The following is a 22817-nucleotide window of genomic DNA, read 5'->3' as shown; positions in this document are numbered from 1 at the left end:
AATCTCGATTGGATTGAATTTGTATTGATGTAAGAACTACTTTTGCTCAACTCAAGATTAAAAGTATTCCATATGAAGATTATAATATTCTTCTTTATAATATATTTGTATATTAAAATTTTTCCAAGAAGATTATAATATTTTTGCTTATACATGAGAATATATAATCTTGATCTAAGATTAATTTTTTATCTCTCTGTTATCTCTCTTTTAAACGGCTTTCAAATATTCTTCATGGAATTTCACTGTGAATTGCGTTGTGTAAAAAGGGAGCCGGTGCGAATGTGTGATTATCACGCACTATATTGCTGCGAGAATGGGACGCAATCTCGGAAGAAAGAGAGAGAAAACGAGAACGAGAGAGGGAGAGGAGAGAGGGAGAGGAGAGAGAGGAGGGAGAAGAATAGTGACGCTTTTTGACAAAAGCGCGTTCACGTAAACATCCTCGGACATCCTCTCCGTGTTTTCACGGTGACACCGGCTGCCAGATAAAAACATCAGGCAGACTCGAGCAGACAGTCGGTTATCTCGCGTACATTTTACGTACGCTTCGCGAGACTTGAAGGGCGTCGCGCGTGATTTGTCGCCGGGCCCCTTTTCCCGACGCCGCGCGAGACACCCTTACGCGCGTCGGTAGGGAAAAATCGACGGATATGACAATGGCGGTCCCCCCGGAATTGAATGCGCATCGGCTCCCCGAGGGGAGCTCTCGTAGCGTTTGATGATTTGTAACCGGTTTCGCTTCCACGGGAGATTTCTCTCTTTTCGCGCGCCCGCTCGAAAAACCAGCCGCGCAACTTGCTTGCGAGTTTATTTACAAAAAATATGCAGATAAAATATCGAGGCGACACTGGTAATATCTTGGCCGCCGACCGAGGTTGTGTTACTGTAATGAAAAGCCCATACTTGATGAAGTTAGCCGGGGCAATCTATCTTTACGCTCGCAGGAAACGATTTCCAAAGTTAAAATTACTCTCCGAAACTTTAGAAATCCGAACAGCGCGATGTATTATTATTATTATTATTATTTCTTTTATCTTTTGCAAAATACAAAACTACGGGCGTCGAGTAGAGCGGTATTTGCAAAAACGTTGCAGATTTTCAATCTCAAGAGAAGCGAGAGCTTTTTACTGAGGTTTACTTTTCCGCGTGTAATCCACCGATATGTGAGGTTTTCTCAATAAGCTGGATTTTGAAGTCTGTTCGCTCGTTCTAAAATCTGTCAAACGATATGAATGAACGGTGAAATTCAAACAGATACTTTTGATTTTTTATAAGCACCGTCGGTAGCCGCGCGTTCGATTTAGAATTTTTGCTTCCTTCCCCCATTTTCGTTTTCCTTCGACATACGGCGAAATTAATTCCGGACAGACAAGTTGCGATGCTTTTGATCAAGCAATAATATCTGTTTTATATCGCCTGCGAAGTCTTTATTTTCGACGAAAATTAATCACGCTTATATGACGTCATCTGATTATTTTTCACCGTCCGGAAGTAAAAGCTTCAATTTTCTCGATATGAAAATTTTGATTCTGTTCAACAAGAACGATTTAGAAATCGACAAACAGTCGATTTCTAAATTCCATTATTTCGTCTTTCACGATCCTTTTCTGTAGACTTCTGCTTTCGTGAATGAAAGAAGAGTGCGAGAGACAGGGATCGAAGAAACGTATGGTGCGAAATCGAATTCTCTTTGAGCAACGTTATCGCGCGAAACCAGGCTACTGCAAATCCCGATTGCGAAACCATATCGTTGAAAAAACGAAAAAGCATTTGATAGTATCTTAAATTTTTAGATATATCGAACGTTTTAAAGGTCAATTTGCAAACATCAATAGACAATAGAAGACGACAAAATGAAATCGTAATTTAATGCTTAATTCAAAATCTTTCTTTTCGTCAATAACTTCCTCGTGGAACATTTATGTTAACTTTCATTTATCACACACAAATCGCGATTAATAGAAAATAATGCCTTACGAATAAATTTCTAACTCAACCTCATTTTTAAACTCAGAGCTGTTTGATTATTTATAAACATAAAAGTTGTATTAGGATTAATATTAAAATGTGACCCACGTCGTTCGTTATTGGAGTGAAAGTCTGATACTTATTATGGAAGAAACGATGTTTTATTAACGTTTGAATAATAGAATCTATAGTTGCTAATTGCAGGTGTTTATGGCCGTGGTATGAGTTAAGGATTAAATTGATTAATTTACATTCACGAGAAATGTCATGGCTGGTAGGAGAGCATAATTCGCGTAACATGGTTGGCAATGCCCGGCTTTCCCGCATTCCCTGCTCACCTGTAACGAGCATATGCCTGGAACTTTACAGACGATATAGTCGAGAGGTATTGTGTGCGAAGTACCCAACGCTAAACTGAATCGTGCTAACAAGCGTTGAGAGCTGAAGCTCCAGTACGCGTAAATTACGCCGATAATATTTTACATAATTACTAGCATTTTCGTGATAACATCAAAAACACTGGCCGGTGCATGTACTAATTGTTAATTAAAACAATCGCGTCGCGTTTATGTAATCGCATCGCATTTAGCAATTTTGCATTTAGCATTTAGCAATCGAAAAATTTTATGATCGCATTGAAAAAAGAAAGAAAGAAAAAGTACACAAATCTTATTTGGTAAGATAACATTTTTTTTTTAAATATTAAAAACTATTCAATTCCGAAAATAGAAAGTAAATAAAAGATATTAATGTTTTCTTTTTAATTATTGTATTGCGAAAAAATTATTTTTTGTCAAATATCTCATCTTAAAAGATTCTTTAAATTTACTTATATTTTTATATAGGATGGTAATCTATACGCAGTAAAGATAAATTTTGTAATAATTTGCACGCTCTGCAATTAAATATATGCTTTCCTTTTTCAATCGAAATTTTTGCAAAAAGGACGCCTCGCTCTCACATTTTATATTTAACTTCTCGCTTGATTAATTGATTGAATTTCACTTGAATTGCTGTTTCATATAAAGTTACGTACGAAAATTGAACATGGACGTCCCGGGATTTTTTTTTGCAACTCGTAAATAACGCGGCGCGCTTCCACCCTCGCGAATCAATACGCGGTCTCGTTCGTGCACCCTCGCCTTCGACTTTTCGATTTCCGAAACCTCCACTTTGTCGTTTCAGTTGAAGCATTATAGGCAGCCAGAGGCGTCTTCATTTCCCACCGCCGAATTTCCCGTTTCCAGCCGTTGCATCCCCTTGCTCGTCCTTCCGCCCATCTTTCGTCGGGGGAGATAAGTCCAAGTCCTCAACCCCCGGTATCCAAGTCAAAACCAGTCCGAGAGCGGAAAGCATGGAGGTCTTTCTTGCGAACTTTTTACGTTATCTTACGTTTTCTATTGCTTCTTCTTCTTCTTCTTTTACATCCCTCTCTTACATCCTTCCGAACAGCTTTGTTGCAGCGCGATGGACCTTCGCGAAGCACTCGCAAATTCGCCTCTCGCGAACCGCAACGTGAATATTCCCCGGGATTATCACCGGCTACGGATTCGAAGGGTAGATTCTTGTGGCAGACGCTCGAAGATGATGCTTAGGGAAGCGGTCCGTTTATCCGACGCGCGAGATGCCTGGAACAATTTCAATATTGTTATAGGACGTAGAGCGAATGAGTTATATACATATAACTTCTCTCATCGTAACTCTGCAGTATAGGATATTATCCTTCTGTTCAAACTTATTGACAGACTCTTTAATCGATCTGGAGTTGTTGTTGATTCCTCGCACGAAAATCGCGCCAGTCCTTTATGAATTTAACAACCGTAACATTTTAATAGGACCTTTCGGCGAATATTTAGTTTCTTAATTAATTGTTAATTGCTACTCGAGCTGCATCATCGGTAAACTTCGTAATCCCACAATTATATCCCACCGTCATGGTTATTCCAACTAAAGAGGGCAATCGCAGGGAACTGAACTTTCTCATCGTCAACGAAATGTTATTGGATGAGTGTGTTCATCCTTTTCTTTCCCGTGCTCGTCAAGATGGAAATTTATAGGAGAATTTAATAACTCGATCGGATTCCTCCGGGATGAGAGTCGAAGTCGCGATACGGTTCCGTGTGGATACAGCTTCTCATAGAGAACATATGTAAAGATACGGGACGGCGTGTGGTTTATGCAAGAGCGAGCATTCCGCGTGTCGCGTATCGCGGGTGTATTGGATTGGAATTCATCGGAAAGTGCGCCGCTTCGCAGCCTCCGCGGGGGAGTGAAATATGATCTCGCCGTAGCGCGCCGATGGCATTTACGGGAGCGTCGGTGAGAAAAGAAATGGGAAAACACGGTGTGGTACGGAAGAGATACGGGCGAAACAAACCGACGTTTCCTCGTCGCGTCCTTTCCCTATCGCGTAATTTCCACGAAGACGAGCGCAAATTCGTCATGCGTCACGTATCGCGCGCCGAGAATATCAGCTCGTATGTACACATATATACACACACACACACACACACACGCGCGCGCGCGCGCGTGAAAGGGGAGGGGTACAATGCACAACTCTTCGCGAGTCAAATTTCATTACTTACGTCTTAACTTTCGGCAAACACGGGGAGGCGATTGTGCCCGTCGAAGTATGTCCTCAATGCCCGATGCACGACAATGAACCCCGGCGCGACACGGACAGCTCCCTTATCACTTATTAATCTTATTACATTGTCACAATTTCCCAGGCGACGTTGTGACAGACTCGATTGTCGCCGGGCTATTCAATCGCGCCGCGCGGTTCAGCCCTCGTCCGCCCCGCCGCGTTCCTCTCGTCCTCGCGTCCGCGCCCCCGCGTCCCACCCCTTCCCACCCCCTCGTTCTCGGTTACGAGATTCCCGCGGCGGTAATGACGAGACGTAAGTACCGCTGAGCCTGAATAACGACGTATCCGCTAATGCCATTCCGGCTGTCAGTTTAATCCGCCATCGAACGCCACGTCTGGATTCAACGCGTGGAGACGCGCGGAATCTCCTCTTCATTCCCCCCGTCCACCCTCTTCCCTCCGAAACATCCGCCGCCGTTATATTATGTCTGCGGGGTCCCGCAGTGTTCCCCGTTCCTCCTCTACATCCGCCCCGTTAGCGGGGTATTTTCGAGCTTTTCCACGTTCCGGCACATCCCGTCGATCTGACATCGAGGCTATTGATCGTAACTATAATATTTTATCGAGATCCGTCCACATCCGATCCCCTCGTCCGCCCCCTGTTGTCGGAATGTTTTTCGATATAACACCGGGAGCGTAAATTATAAGTTGTTCCAGCAAAGAGAAAGTTTGCTCTCCCCCTCTCCCCCTCCCCCTCCCCTCCTCGCCGCCCTCTCTCTTTTCTCATCATATTTGTGTAGTGTGCAAATTATGTTTCTTGATCGAATCTCGCAAGATTGCAGCTGGCAGACAACGCGCGCGTTTGGCTAACTAAGGAAAATTTGCAATTAAATGCAGCACGCCGCGGCGAATTATCCCGCAAACTTTCATCTCTGAGGTGAACTTTCGACGACGTTAACGCGGCGATAACAGCCGATGTCAATTATCGTCCCGAACGATGGGGCGGCACAACGGGAATAAACGCCGTTTTAATTATTTCTCGCGAGGGGGCCAGATGCGAGCGAGAAGGGGATTACAAGGTGGAAAGATGAGGTGCAAGGGGGTCGTACACATTTCGGAGATGTAACTTAAACGCTCGAAGTCTTTATAAAGCAGATTGTGCACATTTTGCACATTTTGAGATTCGCACCTTTAAATTTACTTTTTCCATTTTCTTCAACTGTTGCTCAACAAACTGACTTTCTTTTTTTTAATTATTCTATTAAGAGGGAGGTATCTTCGCCACCCCCATCTGTATGCGAGTAGCCACGTTGTATTCCGCCGCATTCGGTATGCATATGCATAGGAGACGCTTAATGGGGCGAATTGGATTTCCGCAATTACCAAATCGTTGACAAACAACGACAGACCGTGAACAATTTTATGCTTCGTTTCGAATGGATAGTGCTTGACTCCGTCGTGGTTTCCCGAACAGCGATTCATTTCGGGGAATCGTTCGGTCCGAATGATGAAATTTAATGTCGGACCACATCACGCATATCGTTAAATCAATTTTGACAATTTTAATCGATAACGCAAAACACTAAATCCCAATTATCATTTTGTCTCAGAATCAATATATCCCTTCTTGCTTCTCCAATAAGACATCCTAAAATTAATCCCGCATCTAGAATCAATTTGCAATGATTATGATGTAAAAAAAAATTTGCTCGTCTAGCAGGCAGGTGCACAGAAAAGCAGACGCGATTGTTTTGTATGACGACGTCATTGGCTCCCGGTAACGAATCAATTTCGGTGACCGCGATATTAATAATCGCCGGACCAGAACCCGCAGGATCCATCATATCCAGGCAATGGGTTTCGTCCAATTATGGATCTGCTCGTTCATGCGAGAGAGCACGGCGGGCCTCTAAAAGCGAGATGTTAGATTACCTATCCCGGATAATCCAGAAGGATCCGACGATAACCGGGCATGAAATTATGGCGTCGTCGAAATCAAAAACTATCGAGTGCTTCTACGGACGTGCTTTATTACGCGTTAATAACATAAGTAGTGTTCCCATGGACGGTTTATCGGTTTTAATCCTTCTGGGGATTAAAGCACGATTATATAACGATAGCCGCGCGGCCATTAGCTCGGTTAACTGGACAGTAAAATTCATTAAAAGCACTTGTGGTCAAGGATGAATCGAGGTGACATCGCGAAAGGTTCGCTCGAATGAGGCTTGGTTAAACAAGCCCGTTGCCCCAGCTCTCTGCCTGGTCAAGGTAACAGAGGGTGGAACAAGCCTGGCGAACGTACACCGAAACTAGAGAGGAGAGGGAGCAAGAACGAAACAAAATAGAATGAGAGGAGAATGGAGACAAGAAAGGCGAAAGAGCGGGAAGCAAAGGACAATAGATTCGCAATGAAAGAGACCTCATAGTTGTCCTCTCTTCCCTCCGTGCGTGTCCAACGCGGTACCACCGCGCCATTGCGATTAATCGCACGAATGGAAACAAAACAACTGACTGCCGTTTTGCGGCTGTGCTTCTCATGCGTATCGACAAGTGAATCTTCAAGACTCCCGCAAATTAGTTGCCGGATATTTTCAGCGGGTATATTCTCGCTGAGAATACACATTTGACGATTAACTATTTAATCTTTAAATTTATCTTGCGTATCGTTCGATAAAAACTTTTAACTTAGTCTTTATTTTATTGACGTCATAACGATTCAAATGCCAAACAGATCGTAAATCTCGTGATTCGAGGTTACAACAATAAAGGAGATGGATTTTAGTTTTCACTTTAATTTCTTATGCCAAGGAAAAAAATTACGAAATATATTCACGATGTATATAAGAGAGGAGATTGTTTTTTAAGAGAAAAAGGTGCGCTGGAAATTTATTTACCCTGGGAATTTATTTACAATCTAGTATCCAGAGAGTTTCAACGACCGTACATAAAGGACTTCAATAACAGCGCGGCTTACCCCGACATCGCGTTCGTACATTTTTATGGCAGAGGAATTACCATCGAACTACGCTCACGTCGAGATCTTATCGCGACACCAGCCTCATTTCCGTCAACCCTAAAATCTCCTTCAGCCACGTCTTCAACCACGAGGCCGAAGGCGTCATCTCCATCCACCAACGTTGCATCATGATCTCGCTCATAACTCTTGCAACGCTTGTCGTTGACACCTAATCCCCAATATAAACATTTTGCAAGGCAAATTACAAGCGATATTTTGCGAGAGACGTTACGAGCATCGACGATCGCCTTCTTCCGTGGAGAATTCCATTAAAAATACTCGAGTCTGTAAGCGACGTGGATTAGTGACAGGGAAATGGGGACAGACAAGGCGTGGGAGACAATAATTTCGTCCTGAGTATCGGCGTGCGAAATTTAATCGAGTTTAAACTGACGAGATCTTCTTTCGGTGCGGTCGCCGTGCGGTTCCGCGAATTCGGATGCGAACTTAGTTTACGTGTATTTTAAGTAAATTCCCCGCGAGAGGCGCTACGCGCGTTAGATGGGCGCTTCAAGCGTCTAACGGCAGAATCTCTTCGGGTGAAACTCAAAACCCAATAACGTCGCCGACGCGATACTTTCACCCTCGCTCGATCGTAGAAAACTCCATTAGGCATTTGATCACCCACGACGACGACCTTTCCTGACAGAAATACGATGTCCACTATAACATTGGCAAGTTTCCTTAAGTCACCTATCCAATTCCGTAATCCTCCAAGGAGCTTAATTGCGTAATGGATGGAGCAGAGACTGCGAAAGCGCGAGACAAGGGAAAAGAGGAAAAAAGGAACGAGAAAAGAACTGGAAAAGAAAAATATTAAATAAATCGTTGCGCTTGAACAAATGTTTTATAATTTTTATAATTTTTTTATAATTTATATTTTATATTTTATAATTTCCATGAAAAATATTGTTTGAACTAAGGACGTACGGTACAATAACATTTTCAAAAAACTGACTTTTTTTACATTTTTCGAAAAATTGATATGCTTAGAAATATACTTTTAAAAGATTTTAATAACTTGTAAAGTATTTCTTGAGTTGTATAAACTATAGTGGAAGCGCCCTAAAACGATCTTTAGCCTAACTTAAGCTCTGCTCAATTCCATATGTTTAGACAAAAAAATTCCCTTGACTATGTCATTGTGTTTATTTCATCAAAAATGAATTCATTGTGGTGAGCTAGTAAATTTCATTAATAAATAATCGATATTGAAGTTTTAACGTTTTTCTCGAAATTACTTTTTTCCAATTGTTTTATAACCAAAACAATTTTCAACCGATTGGCTTTAAATTTCAAGAGTAACTTCACAAATGAATGTTTCAGTTCAATGTACACATTTTTTTTTATTTTTCAAGATGTTGAAAGATGTCAAATGATTTTGAACTTTCTTTCTAAAAACGTCGTCATTTTGTAAAAAAAATTACTTTAAAAAATTCATACGTTTAACTAAAACACTCATACAGTTTTGAAATTTAAAAAAATTTTTTCATTTCCAATAATTATAACTTGGATTCTTATGCCACCGATGGACCATGTTTTTCATAGGGGTTTGTAATTCTATGCAACATCCTCACTTACACAGATATTTATACACACATATATTTCACATACAAAAATTCTTAAAGTATCTTCAAAGTCTACCCAATAGATGTACTAATTTTAATATTTTTTTCTAAGATTTATACTTCTTTAAAAAGAAAATTTCAAAAAATCTCTTTTTTAAGCTTTTATCGCATATCCCCTTGAATTATATTAGTAGCGCAGAATTAAGAAAGCAATCTAATCTCACTATTTGAAATAACTCGCAACGACAACTGATGACGTCGCGATTAATATTCAGTTCGAGGAAAGATTTCGAATAAGACCGCATAATAAAAACCGCATTTCATAGTTCCCTCTTTCCCTTCGATATTTGATTTGGTCCGCGCTGATGCGGGACGAGGGCCGATTTGGAAACAGCATAATATATTCCCATACACAGGAAAATCTAACAATTCGGTTTTCATGAGCAATCTCGCCTGCATCGGCGCCACTTGAGTTGCTTCTTCGCTTTTATGACGCACTTACATTTACGAGCGTTACTTTGAATCGCTCACCAGTAATAAAATAAATTATTCATGCCGTCGCTTACGTGGTCCTATTCCGCCGATTATGTAAACATTTGCGAAGAGAACTTTGTCGATGCAAACGACGTTCTTGGGGGGGGGGGGGGGCGGGATCTTCATTAGTGCGTCATCATGCCCTTTAGCTTTGGCCAATTAACAAAACGAAATCGCACTCTCTAGTCAATCTAGAATCGTTGCACGAGTAATTATTTCTCCTCTGGTTCGCCGAAGTATGCGGATAGTTGCTTGCTTCGATCTATCGAGTTTTTTGTTTTTGCGCGAATCGGCGCAATCAAAGGATTCGAGATTACGCCATAATTGGCCTAGATTGTTAACAATAGCATCTCTTTCCACTTTGCTGAATACTATTTCATTCGTCCCTCATATACATATATCTATTACAGCGTGCGCGTGCGTGCATTGATTTATATCTATATTAATATTTGCACACGGGATGTTCTCGATTAACCGTGCAATATTGATCGTTCATATCGAGTAAAAACAGATTGCTGCTTTTTTATGATGTATGTTTCCGTGCGGAATTTGAGGGGAATATACAAACGGCGCGTATTTATTCAAAATTTGTCAATAAAGCAAACATTTCATATAACGCCTTTTAACACAGACACACGTCCTCCCTTCCCTTTGGCATTAAATGGAAAATTTTTAATTCTGCTTCAGAGACATATTCCTTAAGAAAAAAAAAGACAACAATCTGCATCTATTAAAGATAATTGATCGATATTGGTTATACAATTTGTTATCGTTATTAATATAAAAAATTTTAAATCTAATTTACAGACAGTTAAGCGAACAAGTTTATTTACATTTTACGTACTGTGTACATTTGAAATTAATTAAAATATCAAATAGACCATAAACACATATACATACCATATAATTTTCATTTTTATTTAATGTGCATTCTTTTATTAGACGTTCAATTACGTTACTTAGGTATTAAGTGCTGTTAGTAAATAGAACTTAGTCACTGACTACAAGACAATTTAACATTAAACGAATGTTACAATAAATTATTCTCGACGATTTCATTAAGATTTTTCTAATTCCAGCAAAGACCTGGAAAATTACTCGATGATTTTGAGACGACCTTCAGACATTTCCGTGAGTTTTATTTGAGTCGCATTGGAAAAACGGAAATGTGCATGTTCACCTAAGTAATCATGAAAAAGGGATTCTAATGAGCTCGCTCTTTCATAGCGACATTGAAGTAATAGTGGTTACTGCCATTCTCTAACAAGGTTCTATTCGCGATCGCAAACTAATTTCCGATAATTGCTTCCCGCGTCGTTTAAAATGATAATTAAATTTCTGGTCGCATTAGTATCTATGGTACCATTGTAAATCATAATGACCGTTCGAGAGCTAGAAAGAAGAGAAAGAGGAGCCGCTTGCATCATAATTTCTCATGAAAAAAAAGGGAGATGATTTTCTTTTCAGATAAATGATGTAAATTGCAGTTACTAACACTAGATTAGCGTATCCCATCTTCCGTGACCCCTTGACCCTTGACGCATGTTTATGCAGATGCATGAGACGTGTTGAAAGATCACACGTCTGCTTTTTTAAGCACGCGCGAAACGAGCTAAATTAGGAAAGGTTTTAGTTTTAAGTAAAATCGCTTTGTTTGAAGCACAGGCGAGAGCGATTTGGCTTGCAACAAAAACATTTTACTTGCAGCAGGGGTGCAAATTCGGCCGAAATAAAAGCAAAAAGCGTTTTTACCTAAAATGAAAATTCTTTTTTTTTATCGTTATTGGGCCGCGTTTCAAACAGAACAATTTGTTTAAAATAAAATCGTTTTTTTTTTCCTTTCGCTTTGGACAATTTCATTCTTCAGTATCTGCGAACAATATAAAGAAAAATATTGTTTTCACATTTTAAAGCATTCCTATGTTTGCTATTATGTATATATCGAAAATATTTTGTGCGATTCGTCGATAAAAGAAAAAAAATCTGTTCAGTTGTTTCGAGATTGTACGCGTTGTTTCGGATGGTATGTCGCTCTGTGACTTATTCTCCCTTTCATTATTAAGTTTGATTCGATAACGTTCACTTTTATGCCTTCGGCGAACGACCTATTTAACCGACCGTCCTTCAAGTCCGGAGGAAAGTTGAATTACCAAAGAGAACGAGTTGGAAAACGTGGTAATCGAGTTTTCGTTGGACGTCAGTTAGATCCATTCGTGGGTAACGTGGCGTGGGCATACGAAACAATTAGCGGCGCACAATGCGTTTGACTGAATTGTTTGGGGCACGCGAGATAATTCACTATTAGATGTAACGTGAAATATCAGACAGAGCGATAATTAGATTGAGTAGAATAAAATGCATTTATATTAAAATATTAGTTAAAAATGTTTTTATATTTTTAATAATGAAGTAGTATGCGCTTTCTTCTTTTGATCTTGTTAACTATATGCAAATTATCATGCAGTGACTCATCGTTAATTGTGAATTTTATAAAGGTAAATTTATGGAAATTTCTGAAGATATATATTTCTCAATATTTACACATTTGTAAGAAATTTGTGATATGATTTAAATAATTGTATCTTTTAATAATTTATTGAGAGAGAGAGAGAGAGAGAGAGAGAGAGAGAGAGAGAAAGAGAGAATCGAAATCTCTTCTTAAGAATAATATTAATCTCGTTAATGGAAATATTGTTATTAAAAAATTGTTATAAGTTAATATAAATCTATATTAAAAACAAGTAATATATATTTCAATAATTATTTAATCTTACTGACATAAATTATGCAACGAATCTAGAATAAAAAACTGTATTCTTCTTGAAGGTTCTTTTGCGGAAAAAAATTATTTTTGTTTCTCAATCTCGACTTAATCCCTAAACAGTTTCCCTTCAAGTTTCTCACGGCGGATTACCCTCGAATCCCCGAGGAAAGAGAATATTTCCACGTTGCGGATAGAACGCACGTTTTCCCGCAACTCGATTCGTATATTGTCGCACGTACCGTTTGAACATCCCGCCGTTTGGCCGTCGACGCGACCGGCGCGCGCATGCGCGTAAACGCGCGGCGGCGCCACTTGCGCGGCACAACGACGTAGCGCGATGCGACGCGACGCACGGTAGCGCTGCGCATCGTCGGAAGCGAGCGGTGGGCTGGCCGGAGGCAGAAAGAACGAGGACCGCGTTCCGCCGAGGTGGTGCAGTTTCGCAGTGCCGCGTAGTGTAGTGTTTTTTCTCTTCCTCTCTTCGCTGCGCACCCCTCTCTCCCCCCGCGCTTCCGCGTGCTCAGTGCAGTGTGCATCGATGAGGAGGCCGCCTGTACCTCCCCCTGATGACTGAATAGTGTGCATTTTAGGTAAATCATTAGGAATAATTCTCATGCGTTTCTCCCCCCCGCGCGTTACACGACCGCGCCCCGCGCGCCCCGATCGCGAAAGGGCAACGCGACCGTGAGCGATTACTTCTACGTAGACAACGAGCGACGTTGACGACAGCGACGACGATGACGACGATGACGACGATAACGACGGCGATGGCGATGGAGAAGACGGAGGTGGTGGAGAAAGAGGAGGACGCTCTCGGCGACGGAAAGCCGTTTCGTGCGCCATCATACCGGACATGCCGGCGTGTCCTCGGTTCCGATATTAGCCGCGAACCGGACATACGCGTTTTACGTGCTGAATCTCCGAGGATCGCGACGGAGGAACGAAGGGAAACATAAAAAAGAAGAAAAAGAAGCACATGGTTATATTGCAAAGGGAGCAACTCCCGCTTGAAAAACCTACAATACAACGCATTCGCTTCATCTCTCTCTCTCTCTCCCCCCTCTCTCTCTCTCTCTCTTTCTTTCTCTTTCTTTCTCTCTTTTTATTCTTTCTTGCTCCTTCTCGTTGATCGAGTTAAAGGAACACGACGTTCTACCACGGCATGCGTGTGTTGAAAAAATAATAATAATCTCATCTCCGGCGAGATGCGCCGGATCGCGCGAGCGAGTATCGACGCGGCGTGCAATAGCTCCGTCTCGTGTGCTCTCGCACGTCGAACGAGCGATGGCTCGTGTCTCTTAGGGCGCTCGTAGTCGTCGGCCGTGGAGCGCGCCGAGTCGATATGAGGCGGCGAGAACGGCGGGCGCTGCCAGATCGAACGATCGGCTCCCGGTTGAAGCCTTAGTTGCACTCAGCTGCACCGACGATCCGGATTTAATCGCCGCGCCGGCAGCACCCGCCTCTCGTTGTTCTCCCCTTCGTCGCGATCGCAATCTCGTATCGTATCCGGAGGAGGACGAGCGGGAGGGGGAAGATGCGGTCGCCTCGACGCTAACCGATGTCGTCGCCGAACCCCAGCACCTGCCGCCGGATGCATCGCGCGATTTTCGGCTAACCCAACCTCCTTGCGGTTAGTGATTATCGCTCTCACGCGACTACACCACCATCTGTAATACGAACGACGAACGAAAGAATCGAGTTAAACGATGCTGATGTAACCGGTATCCCCGAGAGGAGCCGGGTCTATCGACGTTTCGATTTAAATCTTGGGATAATGCGATCCGTAAATGTCTCGAGTCCCGCGTCGTGTCGTTTGATTTTTTTTTTCCTCCCTCCTCGCCGAATCGGAGCGGGGCAAGATTTGGGACCCGTTGCGTCTCTTCTTTAGCAGGAGCAGAGAAAGGAGAAAGAAAGGGTGAGAGAGAAAGAGAGAAGGACAGAAGAAGAAAAAAGAGAGAGAGAGAGAGAATTCAAACGGGATTAATCGGTGCAACTGGCAGCCGCCGTCGCCGATCGGGCATCATCCTAGAAGGAGGGAAGGAGAAGATAAAACGGGCCGTTCTATAACCGGCCTTAGCTTTCTGTCGCGACTGTACCGCTTCTGGTCGACGACTCTCGCATGCATCTGCGTGCCTTTTTCCACGCTCGATACCGCGCCGCACGCTCCTCAGGATGCGAACAATGCCGCGTGTTTCTCTTATCCGCCTCGCACATCCGATCCGGAGGAAGGATCGCTTTTCGCGTCGCTCCGACGATCTTCCGGCGGATCATCGCGATTCGTTGAAGGAGACGACGAGACGACGCAGTAACGAACGCGGAGGACTTTGAACGGCGATGAACGATTAATGACGCTTATCTCCGGGACATTCGCTAAATCGCGATACGGAAGAAAAAAAGCGAAAAAGCGGTATTTAGCCGCGATCCTCACATTCTCGTGAATTCGGTATTCCCCGAGTGATGCGAATATGTTGTACCCCCCGGGGAGTTCGTAACACACATGAATTTGCATGCACGTTGGAGCATATTTGGGGCGCATGCCTTTCCTAAATATTCGCGCATCATCGCGGTTGGTTACTTTAGAAACGGCAACTGTATTTCAAAGTAGTTGGAAAGTGATAGTTTGATATACCACTAATGTTTGACAAATAATAATGTTAATATGATTAATTATTTAACAGTAATAGTAATGATTCTCGAATAACCAATCAATCGTTGATGCGTGAATTTAGATAGGAAACACACGTCTCGAATATGCTACGTATGGGTGCGACTTTATATGCAAAGCCTATATCAGACCACGAATTGGAGAGATTGAGGATTAGAATTCGACTAATTAGATAATCTGGATTAAAATTAAGGATCATAATCCTCTTTTCTGATTGGTCGAATCTTCAGTCCTCCAATTTGTCGTCTGACACAGACTCGAGGCATTTACAATCCCGCGTGTATTAATAGTCAGTATACGTTCAAAGGACCCGAGATGTATAGGACGTTTCATGTATGAAACACGCGAGTACACTTAGAACGTTCTGGGAAAATAACAGCAAAGGAAAGGAAGGGATTGCAGGATTTATGTAATATTTTATTTGTTACGTAATCCTCAAAATGCGTATTTCTTCATCTTCTTTTAACATCACGGAATACGAAGAGCTTCTTTTTTCCTCATATAAAATACAACATGCCGAGAGATGTCTCATTTATGAAAAATAAATTCTGCATGTGTATCTGAAGTAAATTAACCGTGAGCAATTATCAGTTTACGCTGATGGTTGAATAAACAAATTCGAATTCTGTTTTCTCCATTCGTCGCGGCTTTTGGAGTGCGATTGCTGGAGCGTAAAACACGAGGAAAAAGACGCGCTCTCGATATCGCCGGTGCAATTTAAATATTTTATTAAAACGCGACGGTACGTGGAAGTTTCGTGCCGTCTGGCGTTGCATCAAGTGACAATATGGTCGGCTACCAGTGAATCGTGCGTGTTTCAGTAACTGAATCCTGCTCTCTTGGCCCCTTCGCAGCTGCGATCGGCCGATCTTGCAGGCGATCTCGTGCGAGTTTTAAAAACCGAGAAGTTCGTCGCTTTTATACCGCTAGACTTTTTACATTTATTTCGACGGGCGGAACATCTGAGCGCGTAGCTGCCGCCGTGTTTGAAGTTGAGAGGATTTTTGTTTGTCCGAGAATTCGGAGAGCCGGGTGATGGAACCGTTTCAATCCGAATCCGGGACTCGAGCGATACGAATTCCGCGCGTTAAGAACCCGAGAGATTAGATAAATCGTATTTAAATCGCCCGTTTCATCGTAGATTGACGAGTCGAAAACGGCGCGGTACTTCGCGCCGTGTTTGCGATAGGAGACTCCCGATAATCTAAGAGCCGGTTTATGAGTTACATAAAAAACTCGCTTATCTCTCCCGGGGATCGTATCGCCTCGCCTCGCCTCGTCTCGCCTCGCCTCGCCTCGCCTCGCCTCGCCTCGCCTCGCCTCGCCTCGCCTCGCCTCGCCTCGCCTCGCCTCGCCTCGCCTCGCCTCGCCTCGCCTCGCCTCGCCTCGCCTCGCCTCGCCTCGCCTCGCCTCGTCGAGGAGGTTTCGCGTCGCGCGTTTCTCATCTCGCGAGATTTTCATTGTCGCGACGCCGATATTATTGGTATTTTCATTCGCGCGAGTGTGCGAAAATCGCCGTCGAACGGCAATTTCGCTCTCCATTCATTTCACGTATCTCGCTTGCAACGAGCGCGGGGAACTCGCTCGGGGAAAATTGAGGAACTTACGGACTACGGATACGGCACGTCGCGGGACGGCAGTTTACGAGATCAAGTAAATTGCGGATAGATCTCTGGATCCCCACTCGTTCGCGGGGGCCATTTCGCAATTGTGCGTGCAACGACCCGTGATCTTCATCGTGATCCGGAGGTCCTGATAAGAAGCGCGGAAAAGAAGCGCGTCGGGCAACGACAATTATCTCCACGCCCGTGTGATTGGCCTCTCGGCGAAATTGTCGTTGAAATTCCACTTGTGTTAAACGCACGCATAACGGAACGCGGATCGCGGATTAAATTCCACAGTCCAATTGCATCGCGAGCCGCAGCGGAGCGAAACGACGGCGTGGCCGATTAGAGAGATACTTAGAAGGGTAATGTACTCCGTTTTCCAAACTCTTGCATCGATAAACGTTCGCATTTTTTTCACTCGACGAACCCATCTGTGATCCCTAAGGCTCGATTGCACGTTATTTTGACTTTAAGCGAGACTTAAACGTATCTGTCGTTATCTCTCTTTCTAAATAAATAAAAACAGATATACAGATATTTAACAGTATATTTAAGTCTTACTTAAAACCAAATTAACGTTTGTGCAATCGGGCCTTAATCAAATAAAATATTCTGTAGTTGAGTGTTGAGATCAAGGAAAGGTTAACTAATGACCGAATAATAGATGCTAGAAATAAATTGATTTTATTGACACGAAGCGATTAAATTTGGTACTCTGCGTTAATAATTTTTTATTAATTCTCTACTTTATTTAAAATATTTTGACGATTCTCGCGAAAAAACTAAGGATTGCACGAAGTCTAAGATTAATTTGAAATAAAGGAGCTTCCTTCGCGGACGAATGTCTTTCGAGGATTCGTATATGCAGAACCAACGTAATTGGGTTGAAAAATCCTGGAAATCTCGTTGCACTTGCGGATGTAAAACTAATATATTAGAGGAGACGCAAGTTTCCAAGCCGAGAGTCGTCGCTTGGAAACTTCCGCTTAGAACCGAAGTGAACCACGTAAACTTTTGGACAAAGCTGTCCATGAAACGCGATAAACGTACGCAGCCTAGAAAACAAGTCGGGGCTCTCCATCCGAGAGATGTTAAGTCCTCCGTTTTGTACCGTACTTTATACAAGCTCGCCAGTCGGCAAACACTCGAGTGAGTCTAGAATCAATGTTCGCGCGAGATTCAAGAGAGTCCATGGGGGAGTCCACGTATGATTTTCCTTGGGGAGGGAATATATTTAAGATTTGCTATGAAAAGTTACCTCCTAAATATAATTTTATACTTTACACAGTTTAAAAATTCAAACGGAGCCTGTTGTACAAAATTCTGTTAAAGGAGAAATTGTGGATTTTTATTATTTACGTTTAATAAATTTTTATACGGGCTTAAGCCCGCCTTCCCTACTTTTCACCGACCGGTAACGGAAAATGTTAACGCTAATAATTTTCTTCTGCAGCGGCGAAGTTCGCCGGTTTTCGTGCGTGCGTGCGTGCGTGCGTGCGTGCGTGCGTGCGTGCGTGCGTGCGTGCGTGCGTGCGTGCGTGCGTGCGTGCGTGCGTGCGTGCGTGCGTGCGTGCGTGCGTGCGTGCGTGCGTGCGTGCGTGCGTGCGTGCGTGCGTGCGTGCGAGAAATAAATGTGCACAACCAGAAACGCGTTCTGCGTAGCTCGTAACGGACTGACCGAGCAAACCTGTCTCGCTTGTAGGGGCCCCCCATTGAAGTGATGGGGTACGGAGGGGCGCGGTGTTAGACCTCCTTCCTTTAGAGAGGGAAAGAACAGAATATCTCGGGAGAACTTCTCTCTTTGACCAGGTTTCCAGCAGCCTATCGATCGGCCCGACAACCGACGGTAGTCGTAATTAAGGTTGGCCGGTGTTGAGGAATAATGTTGCGGAATGTACCGCTCGATAATTCGCGAATATTTTTGTTTCTCTATTCCTTCAAAGCGCCTTGTTTCTCGGACGTCTTGTTCTCTCCTCGCGATGTGCATAAGAGTTTAGATTTTTTTTTTTTTTCGAAATTTCTGTATTTTTTTTACCGTATATATTTTATCTTATTCAATCGGCTCCTCCATAACAGCATTCTCTCGGTATGGAATATATGATTAAATAATTCATTCGTTGCGAGCGTGTGTATGCTTTTACATAATGTCACGGAAATTTTTTTTTTTTTCCTTACACTGTGTTCGCTAATGTAACGTAAAAGATCGAAAACCTGTCGCGTTGCGCTGCGTGAAGAATCGTCAGGCGCGTTGCTTCCTTCTTCTTGTGTGCTTAGACGGTAAATTTTATTTTCGTTGATTGTTTCGGCGAGTGAAAGTGCATCACGCCAAAATGAGATTGACTGTGAACCGAGAAATTGATATTTATCTCGCTCGATTCTGCCACGAGCGTTACGAATGACATTCATATTTTATTGTGTCTCGGAAGGAATGGAAACGTCAAGGAAGCGTTACAGTCCTTATGCCCTTCATATTTCACAATGTTGGATGATTTTAAAGGCAATGAGAAAATTTGAGAAAATTTGAGAATCAGTTTGAAACAAGGCCGAATAATGCGGATCAATCATTTGTCGAACGCGAGCAATAATAATGAAATATGAAGGATACGATGCTTCGCGCATAAAACGAATATTTTGTGAAATTATAGAAATTCGCAGTATAGTTCTGTAATTTTCAAATGGACTCACTACTAAGTTACAGTAATACAGTGGCGTACTGCATTCAGGAATCGCAGCTTCTCGTCAGGCAGCTTGATCGCGCGCTATTGTTATGCTAATTTCGAAGTTCACTCCAAACCATTTATTTCTGTGTGAATTCAACGCCCCGATAAATAAATTCCACCACGATAATCTCTCGTGCGGCATAAATGAAACTTAGAAATTTTATCGGTTTATATCGCGTATTATAGCGCATTCATTCGCGATCGATATTATGCACATACTGATTACGATTACGGGGGAAAAAAAAAAAAAAGGATTGATTGCATTCTTTAATTCTGAAATCGAAAGGAACGAATGATCAGAGCAACGTCAATTTACTATGATAAAATTGAAGTTAGTTGTAGACTGATGGTAGATCGCATCTCGGATCTTCAAAAGAGTGTTGATTAAAATACCTAAAGCTTCTTTTCGCCAAAGTATCAGAAATCGTATCCCGCGAGTGTAAAAGAAGACTAACTCGGAGATGCATATAATGGTTTCGTAATCCGGATGTTTTTTTTTTTCTGATTTCAGTACGAGGACCGAGACTACCTGGGAGCGCTTGAGGAGCACGTCCCCCGAGACTCCCCCGATCAAAATCACTCGCCTAACCTCTCCCCTATCCTCCTTGCCCTCCTCCGCGTCCTTCCCCTCCGCGAACATCGAGAAGGTCTCCAATCGAAACCACAAGATCCGCAATCACGCAATGGACGGCATGGACAACAAGCCGGTGTTGAATGATGATCCCTCGGTCACCCTGACCATCCGTCTGATTATGCAGGGCAAAGTAAGCATATATATATCTCCGCGCAAAATAATTTCATCGAGTTTATTTAATCGAGTACGCATATATTTAAACGGTGTTTAAACCGACGTTTCCGATTAGTCGGGCATGCTTATCGCGCGTTTCTAGTGTTGCTCACTCTGTGTTTATTTTGCATGCGCTTTTTTTCTCTCTTTCTCGCTCTTTTTTCCTAAGTGCAGAATGTTTAGCGTTTTATAGGAGATTGCACAAGGAATTTAATGTTCTTTTTAATATGCGTTTTTTTTACATCGTGTGCTTTAACCCTCTTTTTACATATTTCTAATATTTTTACTATATTTTACATTCATAATTCGGTGACCTAAAAATATGAACGATATCTTTTTATATATATATATATACCATTAACGTTTGAGATTATTACTCGCGTGTCTCGCTGTAAAATTGGAGGAGCGAATAGTACTAAGTAATAAGATAATGCATTATCGAGGACGGGAAACTCGCATGTGCACGTATTGCACGCGCATGTGTACGTCTGTGTGGTGCGTATTCAAAATCTCGTCGTATCAAACAGCCTCCCACTGAATATCAACTGATATCCGTTTGCAGAGGCGCGTTGGCTCGGAGAATAAATCACATTTATCGTCGGTATTCCGATTCTGAGCGCATCTGATTTTTGGTGGTTTTGCAAGAGGCGTACCGCTTTAAAAAAATATATATATACGTACACGTTAAAAGCATGTTAAAACTATTTTTTTTGCAGAACGTGTCGGCGCAAAACTCCGACATCTCGATATATTTTAAATTTTATTTTAAATTTATCGCGCTTACATTAATGCGCTTAATAATCACGAAAATATCTAAGCGTCTGCCGTCGGTCGTCTGGACTGCGATAACACGCACTTGCCGGAGTTTCGAGACATAAAAAGACACAATTGCCTAGCTGACATGGCGAGGATAAATCTCAGACACGTCACCCACGGTCCTCGCCGTCACTTGACAGTGGTCTCCTTTTGACAATTATATTGCAAATTATTTACGAGAGGCCGACCGCGCCTTTCGTCACATTGTGGCTGGTCGCAGCGTTCTGGCACGTAACATAATTCTCCCATCGGAATGGGAAAGCCAAGCTTATTTTACACCAGCGAGGCGTCGTCGCTCGTGCTCGTAAAAGAAACTAGAATAACGCAGCCTTTTCTTTCATCCAATTGATCTCTCGACAAGTCGACACGTCGCTCGACAATCGCAAACCTGAATCGATACGAAGAACGGAAACGATCTGAAGATAAGATCCCGGAGTATTACGGTATTATTAGCCCTACTTGTCACATCAGAGTCATTATCACGGAAATAAGTTTGCGACAAACCGCGTTCGAGGATTAAGTAAACGCCTCGGCTGAGAGATAATGTCGCTGTCGAGACGACTCGAAAAGGTCCTTTTGCCATTACCCACGTTGTGCGCCACGTTATTTTTCTTACTGAAACGTAAACTGAAACGTCGGCCCTACCAGGAAAGCGTGTCATCGTAGATGCTCGTCGGAATCACGTTTGATCGCACACGAGGCAGACAATGTCTCCTGAAGCGTACGAGCGTTTGACGCACTGCCAAGAATCCGTGGTTGTTGTTTTTCGTGTAAACTACGTTGCATTCCTCGTGCGCAGCGCTGTCGCATAACTGGCAGATTTTCTATCAACCTGCAAATTCTCTCGTGATGAGATTGAATTAAATTTCTGTCTAGCGAAAACTCGATAAGAAAATTGCCATTCACCGATATAATTGGCGAGCATCGTTTGTTTGTTGAAAATTGTTTGTTGAAATTGCATAACTTGTTCCGGTAAAATTGGCATCAATCGGATTTTTCTGATAATTCTTTCATTCTTTTTAATACTATTTAACAATCGCGATTGGCTGGCTCAGAGATCGGCAAAAGGGACCGATCGTTGTAAAGGTGCAGGGGAATGAGAGGAAAATTACATGAACGTTTTAGTTCCACGATGACATGAGGGAGCACTCGTGGTCATCGGTAAAAGCAATTTTCGCCACGCGCTCCAACTCTTTGCACTGCATGTTGCAGCACGTCTTCTCTTTGTGGACATCTACAAAAGCGTGGCACACGCTTAGTCTGAGACTTTATCTTCCGAAAAAAAATCCGATTTTAGTAATTAGCCTACTTGTCACTCCATTACGGACTGTCCTCCGGTCCGTGAAATCAATCTTGAAACTGCTTTCGAAAAAACGATATCGAGGATTGCAGTTGATAAACACATATGTGATTAACTAGGAATTTCTACGAGCTAATATACATAAAAAAAAAATAGATGTTATAGGAGAGGGGGAGGGGGAGATTTCAGAGAACTTATCTCTGAAAACTTTATTTTATGGATCGAGAGTGAAAGTAAAGTTTCCCGTAAAATAGCACGTAATTCGATTCGTGTATCAGTTATGTAATTCGCGAGATTATCGCGAAACGGAATTTCTGTGGAAAAATTGCTCCGCGGAGCGCTGGTTTTTTACGGGACAAGTGTCAAAGTTTATTTAGTCTGCACGCGGTCTTATCCTCGTTCTAGGAAACATGTCACCTGTGTGTTCCACGAACGTTTCTGCTTGTAATTAATTATCGTGCACGAGGTGCAATACCGCTCGT

At 42.6% G+C, this 22817-nt stretch overlaps 1 protein-coding gene across 7 annotated transcripts in view; it reads left to right on the top strand.

Annotated features, from left to right (window-relative positions):
- mub (poly(rC)-binding protein mub) overlaps positions 1–22817 on the top strand; it is a 98235-nt gene that overhangs the window by 41900 nt on the left and 33518 nt on the right. For 5 of the 7 annotated variants that reach the window (XM_089079186.1, XM_089079200.1, XM_089079173.1 and 2 more), the window contains exon 2: positions 19944–20196. In XM_089079186.1, the coding sequence (XP_088935312.1) occupies positions 20116–20196 (81 nt within the window). In that variant the 5' untranslated portion in view covers positions 19944–20115. Of the gene's footprint in view, positions 1–12790; positions 13031–13914; positions 14071–19943; positions 20197–22817 lie in introns of those variants that run through there. The other 2 variants (XM_089079190.1, XM_089079212.1) reach the window with 2 other exon arrangements.

This window comes from Pogonomyrmex barbatus, unplaced genomic scaffold (assembly GCF_055798465.1).
Source record: "Pogonomyrmex barbatus isolate J1 unplaced genomic scaffold, ASM5579846v1 scaffold1, whole genome shotgun sequence".
In the NCBI taxonomy this organism is placed as follows: Eukaryota; Metazoa; Arthropoda; class Insecta; order Hymenoptera; family Formicidae; genus Pogonomyrmex; species Pogonomyrmex barbatus.
This window is presented reverse-complemented; position numbering and strand designations above follow the sequence as displayed.